General features: G+C 45.0%; 1 protein-coding gene across 2 annotated transcripts in view; it reads right to left on the bottom strand.

The window, feature by feature from the left end:
• acsf2 (acyl-CoA synthetase family member 2) overlaps nt 1-12720 on the bottom strand; it is a 100153-nt gene that overhangs the window by 46047 nt on the left and 41386 nt on the right. For both annotated transcript variants that reach the window (XM_078401222.1, XM_078401223.1), the window contains 4 exons: nt 12516-12611; nt 6611-6759; nt 1539-1630; nt 1065-1141 (listed from right to left, as the gene is read on the bottom strand). In XM_078401222.1, coding sequence (XP_078257348.1) covers nt 1065-1141; nt 1539-1630; nt 6611-6759; nt 12516-12611 — 414 coding nt within the window. The remainder of the gene's footprint in view (nt 1-1064; nt 1142-1538; nt 1631-6610; nt 6760-12515; nt 12612-12720) is intronic.

The raw sequence follows: 12720 nt of genomic DNA, 5'->3' as shown, positions 1-12720 counted from the left end.
AGCAACTCTACCGCTGCGCAACTGTGCCGCCCTGTGCTGACCATCATTCACTTGTTCCATGCTATCCCATATCCCTGCGTTAATTTCACATCCCTCTGTATCCTGCTGATTCAAGCTCTCAATTGCTGTTACTGCTCCTGCCTCCACCATTCCTCTGTCAGTTCATTCCAGACAATTATTCTTGGATTCGTTTTTACCTCCTCCCTGGGCAAAATCGTGTTAAATGTGTGGGCAGTGTCGGGTCATGCACTTTGGTAAAATGAATCAAAAGAAAGGCTTGGATCAAATCGGAGAGAGATTGCAAAGTAATCAAGGATGTAGATATTCTTCAGCAATGAACACAAAAGGTTAACATGCAGGTGAGGCAAGTAGACATGGGGCACATTGACCTGTAATGCTCAGGGATGGAGGTGAAACATAAAGAAGCATTATTACAATCGCACAACATTGATGAGGCCAAACCTAGAGTGCTCTGTATGGTTTTGATCCTCTTATTTAAGAAAGAATGTACCAATGGTGGAGGCAGTCCAGAGGTGATTCACTGGGCTAATTCCGAGAAAGTCCCAACATGAACAGCTAATAAACTTGGTGCTGCATTATTTAGAGTTTAAAAGGCAGAGAGGTGACACTATTGAAGCATATAAGATATGAGCAAATGAAAGACACATGGTTAGTAGAGCACAAAGTGCTGGAGTACAAGGATAAGTAACGTTTTGGGTCTGAATCCTTCTTCAAGCCACCAACTGTTTCTACTGAGATCTGGGCAGCAAAGTAGTGCAGCTGGAAGAGCGGTCTCACAACGCCACAGAATGCATTCAACACTGCCCCCTGGTGGTGTCTATGCGGAATTTACACATTCCTCCTTTGACCACATAGATTTCCTTCAGGTGCCCCGGTTTCCTCCCACATGCCAAAGTCATGCGTTTGTCGAACACAAAGTGCTGGAATAACTCAGTGGGTGAGGTAGCATCTCGGGAGGACATGGTTACATTTACCAGGAAACAATCTTTATAAAGCCCTGCAGTCACCTCCAAATCATTCAAGTAATTCAAGCTGATACTCACTATCAGTTCAGTTATTTTCATCTTCTCCATGAGTTGCCTGGTCAGTTCGGGAGGGGAGGGCGCACCACCTATAACCACTGTGGAGAGGAAATAAGAACTCAACAGTTCGTTTCTTCTGACAACGCCAATGGGAAAATTAATGTTGGTCACATCCAGCACAATTAATCAACCCCTCCTCATAGTCCTGTAGGGGTTCGCAGAGAATTGATGGAATGAGTTTGTAACAAACTGCTGTCTTTTTTTACAAAGGAACAGTTTGTGGACTTGCAGCCAGGGACACCATTGAGCATCAGATCATGTAAAGTGGCGTTTTTGAGTGGTTTTACAGCTGAAACTTCAGGTTATGACTGAGTTCCTCACCCTGCTAAAGGGCTCAGATCTGCAGGCGGGCTGTTCAGTGAGGATCTCCACGGGGCATGCAGAACTCCCAAAGGAGAGAGCTCCAAATATTTGCCTGTGCAGGCAAGGCCTTACCTGCTTCCAGTGTCGAGAGATCAAATGTAGAGAAGTCCTTCTGGTTCAGCATGTCAAAGTGCATGGTTGGAGTCCCATACATTACTGTACATCTGGAAGAGCAGACACAGTATGAGAAATGCCAAAGCCAGCTACAACCTACTGTGAGGCTGTCACGCCAAGGGTCCAGGTCGAGCGAAGGTGGGAGACCGTTTCAAAGGGGAGTGAACGTGGACTACAGGAGACCTCGGTGGCCGTGCCTATTGCAAACAGGTACACCCTCTTGGGAGCTGTCAGGGCAGAAGACGCTTCCAGTCCGAGCGGCGGACTGGTTGGTGGCTCTAATCCAGGCAAGGAGACTCGACCGGGGAGACCGAAGTCAGGAAGAGCCATAGTAGTGGGTGACTCCATTGTCCGAGGTACGGACAGTAGATTCTGTGGTGACAGGCGGGACTTGAGGATGGTCTGTTGTCTCCCTGGTGCCAGGGTTCAAGGCATCACGGACCGGCTTCAGAACATCCTAGCGAGGGAAGGCAATCAACCGGAAGTAGTTGTGCACGTGGGCACGAATGACATCGGGAGGAAGAGGAAGGAGATACTGCAACGTGAGTTTAGAGAGTTAGGAAGAAGACTGAGAAGTAGGACGTCGAGGGTGGTTATCTCTGGACTGTTACCTGTACCTCGTGCTGGTGAGGGCAGGAACAGAGAGATTGGGGATATGAATGTATGGCTGAGGGGCTGGTGCAGGGAGCAGGGATTTAGATTTCTAGACCACTGGGATCTCTTCTGGGGTAGGGGTGACTTGTACAAAAGGGACAGGTTGCAAGTAGGGGGGAGGGGTTGACAAATTGGGAATATGAAGATGGAGTTAAAGGGGAAGCGAATACAGGAGAAATTGCAAAGGACTCTCGAATAAATGGGAAGGGAAGTTCTAGATGGGATAAGAGAGTAAGGTCAGGGCCAATTGTGACCGGTGTGAGAGGGGAGGTGAATACCGAAGTTAAAGTGTTGTATTTAAATGGGCGAAGTATAAAAAATAAAGTGGACGAGCTTGAGGCTCGGTTAGACATTCGCAAGTATGATGTTGTGGGAATCACTGAGACATGGCTACAAGAGGACCAGGGCTGGGAACTGAATATTCAGGGGTACACAATGTATAGAAAAGACAGACAGGTGGGCAGAGGGGGTGGGGTCGCTCTGTTGGTAAGGAATGATATTCACTCCCTTGCAAGGGATGACATAGAATCAGGAGATGTAGAATCAGTATGGATAGAAATGAGGAATTGTAAGGATAAGAAGACCCGAATGGGAGTTATCTACAGGCCCCCAAACAGTAGCCTCAACATAGGGTGCAAGTTGAATCAAGAGCTAAAATTGGCATGTCGCAAAGGTAATGCTACGGTGGTTATGGGAGATTTCAACATGCAGGTAGACTGGGAAAATCAGGTTGGTAATGGACCCCAGGAAAGAGAGTTTGTGGAGTGCCTCCGAGATGGATTCTTAGAACAGCTTGTACTGGAGCTTACCAGCGAGAAGGCAATTCTGGATTTAGTGTTGTGTAATGAACCTGATCTGATAATGGGACTCGAGGTAAAAGAGCCATTAGGAGGCAGTGATCACAATATGATACGTTTTACTATGCAAATTGAGAGGGAGAAGGGAAAATCGGAAGTGTCACTATTACAGTATAGCAAAGGGGATTACAGAGGCATGAGGCAGGAGCTGGCCAAAATTAACTGGAAGGAGGCCCTAGCAGGGAAGACGGTGGAACAGCAATGGCAGGTATTCCTGGGAATAATACAGAAGTTGCAGGATCAATTTATCCCAAAGAGCAGGAAAGATTCTAAAGGGAGTAAGAGGCACCCGTGGCTGACAAGGGAAGTCAAGGACAGCATAAAAATAAAATAAAAGAAGTATAACATAGCAAAGAAGAGTGGGAAGCCAGAGGATTGGGACTCTTTTAAAGAGCAACAGAAGATAACTAAGAAGGCAATACGGGGAGAAAAGATGAGGTACGAGGGTAAACTAGCCAATAATATAAAGGAGGATAGTAAAAGCTTTTTTTGGTATGTAAAGAGGAAAAAAATAGTCAAGGCAAATGTGGGTCCCTTGAAGACAGAAGCAGGGGAATTTATTATGGGGAACAAGGAAATGGCAGATGTGTTGAACCGGTATCATATCATATCATATCATATATATATATGATACTTTGTATATGATATATGGTACTTTGGATCTGTCTTCACTAAGGAAGATACAAGCAATCTCCCAGATGTTCTCGTGGCCAGAGATCCTAGGGTGACGGAGGAACTGAAGGAAATCCACATTAGGCAGGAAATGGCATTGGGTAGACTGATGGGACTGAAGGCTGATAAATCCCCAGGGCCTGATGGTCTGCGTCCCAGGGTACTTAAGGAGGTGGTGCTAGAAGTTGTGGACGCATTGGTGATAATTTTCCAATGTTCTATAGATTCAGGATCAGTTCCTGTGGATTGGAGGGTAGCTAATGTTGTCCCACTTTTTAAGAAAGGAGGGAGAGAGAAAACTGGAAATTATAGACCAGTTAGTCTGACATCAGTGGTGGGGAAGATGCTGGAGTCAATTATAAAAGATGAAATTGCGGAGCATTTGGATAGTAATAACAGGATCGTTCCGAGTCAGCATGGATTTACGGGGGAAATCCTGCTTGACTAATCTTCTGGAATTCTTTGAGGATGTAACTAGGAAAATTGACAGGGGAGAGCCGGTGGATGTGGTGTACCTCGACTTTCAGAAAGCCTTCGACAAGGTCCCACATAGGAGATTAGTGGGCAAAATTAGAGCACATGGTATTGGGGATAGGGTACTGACATGGATAGAAAATTGGTTGACAGACAGAAAGCAAAGAATGGGAATAAATGGGTCCCTTTCAGAATGGCAGGCAGTGACTAGTGGGGTACCGCAAGGCTCAGTGCTGGGACCGCAGCTATTTACAATATACATTAATGACTTGGATGAAGGGATTAAAAGTATCATTAGCAAATTTGCAGATGATACTAAGCTGGGTGGTAGTGTGAAGAAGATGCTATGAGGTTGCAGGGTGGCCTGGACAGGTTGTGTGAGTGGGCGGAAGCATGGCAGATGCAGTTTAATGTGGATAAGTGTGAGGTTATCCACTTTGGAGGTAAGAATAGGAAGGCAGATTATTATCTGAATGGTGTCAAGTTAGGAAAAGGGGATGTACAACGAGATCTGGGTGTCCTAGTGCATCAGTCACTGAAAGGAAGCATGCAGGTACAACAGGCAGTGAAGAAAGCCAATGGAATGTTGGTCTTCATAACAAGAGGAGTTGAGTATAGGAGCAAAGAGGTCATTCTGCAATTGTACAGGGCCCTAGTGAGACCGCACCTGGAGTATTGTGTGCAGTTTTGGTCTCCAAATTTGAGGAAGGATATTCTTGCTATTGAGGGCATGCAGCGCAGGTTTACTAGGTTAATTCCCGGAATGGCGGGACTGTCAAATGTTGAAAGACTGGAGCGACTAGGCTTGTATACACTGGAATTTAGAAGGATGAGAGGGGATCTTATCGAAACATATAAGATTATTAAGGGGTTGGACACGTTAGAGGCAGGAAACATGTTCCTAATGTTGGGGGAGTCCAGAACCAGGGGCCACAGTTAAGAATAAAGGGTAGGCCATTTAGAACGGAGTTGAGGAAAAACTTTTTCAGTCAGAGAGTTATAAATCTGTGGAATTCTCTGCCTCAGAAGACAGTGGAGGCCAGTTCTCTGAATGCATTCAAGAGAGAGCTAGATAGAGCTGTTAAGGATAATGGAGTCAGGGGGTATGGGGAGAAGGCAGGAACGGGGTACTGATTAAGAATGATCAACCACGATCACATTGAATGGTGGTGCTGGCTCGAAGGGCCGGATGGCCTGCTCCTGCACCTATTGTCTATTGTATATAACTGGAGGTTTAATAGCCAGCACAGTCATGATAGGCTGAAGGGCCTGTTACCGCACTGTATGACAATCATTTGTCTCACACACAATCAGATGCTGCCATCGTGTCAAGGGCGGTAACTCCCATTTCACCTCTGGAGTTCAGTCTTTTGTCCATGTATGGATCAAGGCTGTAATGAGGTGACTTTGACAGAACCCAGACCTGTAAGCAGGTTGTTGCTACCAAATGCTGCTTGATTACCCCATCGATGATCCCTTTCATCACTTTGCTGATGAGCAAGAGCAGACTAATGGGGCGGTAATGGGCCGAGTTGGATTTGTCCTGCTTATTGTGGACAATTTTCTACCTTGTTGGGCAGATGCCAGTGTTGTAGCTGCATTCGATGAGGTTGGGAAAGGTTATGGCAAGTTCTGGAGCACAAGACTTTGGTACTATTGTCAGAATGCTGTCAGGGTCCATAGCCTTTGCTTATCCAATGCCTTTAGCTATTTCGTGGTACCAAAATAAATGAATTTAATGGCTGGTCTGGCATCTGTCATGCTGGGGACTGCTGGGGGGAGGTAGAGATGGATTGTCCATTTATGACTGAAGATTCTTGCAAATACTTCAGCTTTCTCTTCTGCACTAATGTGCGAGGATCACCCATCATTGAGAATGAGGATATTTGTGGGGCCTCCTCCTCCAGATAGTTGTTTAATTGTCCACCATTGGGTGTGGCTGGACTTCAGAGATATCGCAGATGAGTATTTCTTATTTGGTTGAACATAACAATGTCTTCTTGAATGATATGGGAATGTATTGAAAAAATTGTAATAAAAAATAAGGGTTTGCTGCCACACTAAGTAGCCATCAAGATCAAATATGTTGACTGTTGACTTCCTTGCTGAATGCTTTGGCAATATGTTCTCCTCCTTTGTTCAGGGGTTGACTTTACCTGGGATTTGGGTTGTATTTTCACTGAACACCCGAGTGAGTATACAGTGAGTGTGAACTCCACATCAATCCTACCAAATCAATGGATACTCACAATAGCCTCACCAATGACAACACTCTGATGTTGCCAAGCAATGCTGGCATCTCAGTACTCCTTACACCAAGCCTCCCTGTACTTTTGCTCAACTCTACATCTCCAGCGGTTGTTGTGTACATACCTTTCATTCTGAATTGCCTCGAGGGCCGCCCTTCCCTCAAAACTTGGAGATGAGAAGCAGGTATGAACTCCATAGATGCACATCACCAGAGAGGCTCCCACAGATCCAAAGGCATGATGGAGAGGGACTGGGACACAGACCCGGGCATCCTAAAAGATCAGGAAAGGAACAAACAAGGGAACTTTTTAGCACAGGATTTCCTGCTGAATACCTTCGTTTTCAAAGGAGTGACTTTATCTGAGATTTTGAGCTCTTTTTTCACAGAACATACAATTGATCACCAGACTGATCAGGCATTGTGTGCGAGGCTGGACAGTGAGTGTATAAGCCCTCATTGACTGTGCTTCCATGGAAAGTGATTGTCTACTCTCCAGGTCATGAGTATTCAGACCAATGGATGCTCACAATATATTCTTAGATTCATAGAGTGATGCAGTAGGGAAGCAGCCCTTTGTCTGTGTGCACCAAGTTGGTATTCTGGGCTAGTCCCAACATATCCGCATTTGACCCATAGAGAACTTTAAATCCTTCCCATCCATGTATCTGACCAAATGTCTTCTAAAAGCTGTAATTGTATCTGCTTTGTGTAGGAAGGAACTGCAGATGCTGCTTTAAACTGAAGATACACACAAAAAGCTGGAGTAATTCAGCGGGACAGGCAGCATCTCTGGAGAGAAGGAATGGGTGACGTTTCGGGTCGAGACCCTTCTTCAGTCTGAAGAAGAGACTCGACCCAAAACGTCACCCATTCCTCTGCAGAGATACTGTCTGTCCTGCTGAGTTACTCCAGGTTTTTGTGTATATCTTATTGTATCTGACTCTCTAGATTCCTCTGGTAGCTTGTTCCAGATATGGATTACCCTCTCAGTGAAAACGTTGTTCCTGAGGTCCCTCTTAAATCTCTCCCCCCTCACCTTAAGCCTATGCCCTCTAGTTTTAATAATCATCTACTCTGGGGAAAAGATGATGAGCATTCACTTTATCCATCCCCATGATCATACACTGTATATATATGATATGATACTTCAATGGGGTCACCACTCAGCCTGCTACGCACCAAAGAAAGAAGTTTCAACCGATCCAGCTCCTCCCCCAAGGCCACAAATCCAAGTAACATCTTGGTGAATCTCTTCTGTAATCTGTGCAATTTATTGACATCCTTTCTGTAGCAGACAAGCAGAGCTGCACACAATACTTGGAGTGTGCTCTCGCCAACGACTTGGACAGATACATCGCGATGTCCCAACTCTCTAACGGCAACACTCTGCTGTTACCCAACAGTGCTGGCTCTTCGACAAAACCATCAAAGGCAACTGAAAACACCCAGCAAATCAACAACCTCTACCTAACCACACCCACCTATACACCGATCCGCATCCCCACAGAACACCAATGATGCAGGATTTGAGTATAGGGGTAAAGAGGTCCTTCTGCAGTTGTACAGGGCCTTGGTGAGACCACATCTGGAGTATTGTGTGCATTTTTGGTCTCCTAATTTGAGGAAGGACATCCTTGCTATTGAGGCAGTACAGTGTAGGTTCACAAGGTTAATCCCCGGGATGGCGGGACTGTCATATAAGGAAAGATTAGAAAGACTGGGCTTGTATTCACCGGAATTTAGAAGGATAAGAGGGGATCTTATAGAAACGTATCAATTATGAAAGGACTGGACAAGCTAGATACAGGAAAAATGTTCCCAATGTTGCGGGGGTCCAGAACCAGGGGCCACAGTCTAAGAATAAAGAGAAGGCCATTTAAAACTGAGATGAGAAAAAACGTTTTCACCCAGAGAGTTGTGAATTTGTGGAATTCTCTGCCACAGATAGACAGTGGAGGCCAATTTACTGGATGAATTTAAAAGAGAGTTAGATAGAACTCAAGGAGCTAGCGGAATCAAGGGAGATATCTGGGAAGAAGGCAGGCACGGGTTACTGATTGTGGATGATCAGCCATGATCACAATGAATGGCGGTGCTGGCTCGAAGAGCCAAATGGCCTCCTCCTGCACCTATTTTCTATGCTTCTATGTTTCCATGCATTTACAATAGAATGCATCAATGCAGCAACACCTGTGAAAAGAGCCCGCCAACGTGGAAGCCATAAAAGGCCATATGCCTACTCAATTCTCCATCACAACACTAATTCAGAACAAAATGAAGCACACTTTATGGACATTACCTTTACAGCAACCCTTAAGAACTCTCCAGTGCCGTGGTCCAGAGAGAACTCATCAATGCAGCACTCTTGTGGAAATCACCAATGCAGTATTCCATTACACATCATAAAAGCAGCCAACCTGTAGATCCATCAGTGCAGGAACTCCTGGAGATCATCAATGCAGCATCCTGTACACCTCTGCTTTCTTTATAGAAACCTTCAGTGTGGATCACTTATATAAGCAAACAATGATATACCTAGAGTGCACACCAACGCAGCAACAATGTACAACAATGTCGCACACCTAAAAACCCAACAATGCGGCGTTCTACAATCCACTTCTACTTCTACTTATTATATCACCATGACACCCCTACATGCACCAATCTATGGAATTAGCAGTGTGTTATTGCTACAGTGCACTAATCATCCCACTAGAATCCACCAATACCATGTCTCTGATGACCCATCAATGCAAGTAACTTTATAGATTCCATCAAACCTGCATAAAATCAACTAATGCAGAATCTCTATAAAGTATTACCTACATAACTCTACAAGGCAGCATCCATTAAAGGGCTCGACAATGCAATGGTGTTATAGAACTCAACAATGCTTTCATATGACCCAACAAAACAGCATTCCTATAGGATCCAGCTACATAGTGTCCCCATTGGACCCGACTGTACAACTCCAGACAGCACCACTATAGAACAGACGAGCTCAAAACAGATTCTGACTGAACAAGAAGAAGATCTTCAAGGGCCACATGATGGCTGGTTATGCCTGTCAGGTGGATTTTTCTCCTGATATGAGCTATGTTGCTTCAGGAGACGTCGATGGAAAGCTGAACATCTGGGACTGGAAGACGACCAAACTGTACGACAAGGTGTGCTTCAGCGCTCTCTGGCACCCCCATGAAACCTCCAAAGTCATCACATCATGTGGTTGGGACGGGCAGATCAAACTGTGGGACTGAAGCCATTTTCTGGAATTTCCCAGATTTTCCTGGCACCAGCACACTAAAGAAACGGCCTTGAAGCCCGGCGATTAATGCTTGAGCAAATATCTGCTTCGTGGCTAAAGCCGCTCAAGAAAAACTGAGACAAAAGGTTTGAGACCCATCTACTAGAATTTTAATATAAATTTGAATAGTCTTCAACAGCCAATAAACTGTTCAGTACTGTTTTATTCCACCTGTTATTTTCAATCTGTGTTGTTCTGGGATTTCGGATTCAAATTGGAAGGAGCAAGATAAAGGAGGATTTTGAATACTCTGTCGGGCCAAGGCAGTCAAAGATTCCTCAGAGAATTGCGGTATCTTCGAAGAATCTACTGTCCTTTTAATGTAGGAATATTATTCAATGCAATTGCTGCTTGTGACTGACTAAATGAACCTTGGGGCACCATTCCCTTGTATTACAACGCAGTGTATTCTTAAATGGAAACTAGATCACGCCTACAGACTTATTAATTAAACAGGAACAAGCAATTCAGAAATGGTTAATTTCTGAGGTACGGTGTCAAAGCTCCACCAATTACAGAGAAAAGTAGTCATTTTACTTGTCAAGCAATTTGATCGTGATTATATCTCATTAATAAAACTGACTTTTCTTTGAATATATTGTTCAGAAATTGGAAGTATTGACTGTTTCAAGACTTAATATTTACCGTAGGATTACAGTTTTGCTCCAAAGGGCTTTTTAAAATTGTCTCGCTTCGTTCTATTGTAAAATTAATGCAATCCTAATTACAAACTTGCACATTTGTCCTTCAATAGGACAGTAGCGGTAGAGGTACTGCCTTACAGTGTCAGAGTTCCAGGTTCGATCCTGACTACGGGTGCTGTCTGTACGGAGTTTGTACCTTCTCCCTGTGTCTTCCTTGGGTTTTCTCCGATATCTTCGGTTTCCTCCCACACTCCAAAGACGTACATGTTTGTAGGTTGATTGGCTTGGTGTAAATGTAAGTTGTCCTTAGTGTGTGTAAGATATTGTTAGTGTGCGGGGATCGCTGGTCGATGTGGACTCGGTGGGCCGATGGGCCTGTTTCCGCGCTGTATCTCTAAACTAAAGCTTCAACAACCCTGAGGAACTCAAGGTTGGCGGCCCTATAAAACCCATCACTGTAGCACCCACACAGAATAACCACTTCCCTGGAGAAAACACTAGTTCAGCAACAAGAAGGATGTATGCGACAGGTATAGGCAGCTGGGATCAAGCGCGTCCTTGGAGGAGTTTCGGGAACTAAGGAGTAAACTGAAAAAGGAGATCAGAAGGGCAAAAAGGGGCCAGGAGATAGCTCTGGCGGATAGCATAAAGGAGAAACCTAAAAGATTTTATAAATTCATAAGGGGGAAAAGGGTGACTAGAGAGAGAGTGGGACCTCTCAGGAATCAAAGCGGTCACCTCTGTGTGGAGCCACAGGAGATGGGCAAGGCCCTCAATGAGTATTTCTACTTTGTATTTACCGAGGAGAAAGACAGTAGGACGGGGGAACGGGGCAGTCAATGGAAGTGTCTTGAGAGCAGTCAGTGTTACCGTCGAAGAAGTACTGAAGGTACCGTCGTGTTTGAAGGTAGACAAATCTGCAGGGCCTGATCAGATATATCCAAGGGCATTGCGGGAAACTAGAGAGGAAATTGCGGGAGCCCTGGTTGAAATTTACAAGTTGTCCGTAAATACAGGAGAGGTGTTGGAAGACTGGAAGGTGGCAAATGTTGTGTCTCTTTACAAGATGGGAAAATGCTGAGAACTGGCAGCAGGTGAGCTTAACATCTGCGTTGGAAAGTTACTAGAGAATATTCTGAGGAATAGGTTATACAGGTATTTGGATGGGCAAGGGCTGATTAGGGATAGTCAGCATGGTATTGTACCTGGGAGGTCGTGTCTCACAAATCTGATTGATTTTTTTGAAGATGTGACCAAAAAGGTCGATGAGGGCAGAGCTGTAGATGTTGTGCACATGGATTTCAGTAAGGCATTCGACAAAGGGTGGTGGGTGTATGGAACAAGCTGCCGCCAGAGGAGGTAGTTGAAGCCTGGACTATCCCATCGTTTAAGAGACAGTTAGACAGGTACATGGATAGGACAGGTTTGGAGAGATGTGGACCAAGCGCAGGCAAGTGGGACTAGAGTTGCTGGGACATTGTTGGCCTGTGTGGGCATGTTGGCCCGAAGGGCCTGTTTCCACAATGTATCACTCTATGACTATGACTCTATAGAACTAATTGAGATTACATCCCAGAACATACTGCTGCACCCATTACAAAATCCACCACTGCAAGACTGACTAGTACAGCACTCTATAGAACCCATTAATGTAGCATCCCTATTAATGCTCAGCAAAGGCCCTATGGACTCAGCAACCAAACACACTGCACTCCAATGCAGCAACGTGGGACACCAATGCAGCAACATTATGAAGTTCACTCCCAGCAATGCCCCTATTGTTCCCTCCATTTGGAGCATTCCCTTGGGAGCCTCTTTGGAAGCCAACAATGGCAGGAAAAAACATCTCTTATCAGGAGTGGCCGGTGGTGTCGTGTAGTGAATCCCCCAATGAGAGTATCTCCGTAGAATCCACCAGCAGCAATGCCCCTGCTGAAACTAGCTGCGGCATATTTCAAAGGAATGTCTATATATATATTTTAAAATAATATTTAAAATGTGCCACCCAAAACGGAGTAAGGATTTTCATAAAGAGACATCACCATGTAAAGTTAATGCTGGCAAACCGTGTGAACTCACCCGCCAACTGTAGCCCATTCGGTATCCAAGGAAACGGGCATTATTGACTAGATTATGGTGGCTGAGGGTAGCTCCTTTGGGCTTTCCTGTGGTGCCCTGGAGAAAGCACAAACATGCACAGTAAGTTGCAGAGATATTTCTTGACATGGAATCTGTTACTAATCTGCTGCCAGCAGTGGACCTTTCCTTTATGTTCACGAGTGTG

Source organism: Rhinoraja longicauda, chromosome 6 (assembly GCF_053455715.1).
Source record: "Rhinoraja longicauda isolate Sanriku21f chromosome 6, sRhiLon1.1, whole genome shotgun sequence".
Lineage (NCBI taxonomy): Eukaryota > Metazoa > Chordata > Chondrichthyes > Rajiformes > Arhynchobatidae > Rhinoraja > Rhinoraja longicauda.
Note: the sequence above shows the minus strand (reverse complement) of the source record. Positions and strands in the feature narration are given on the sequence as shown.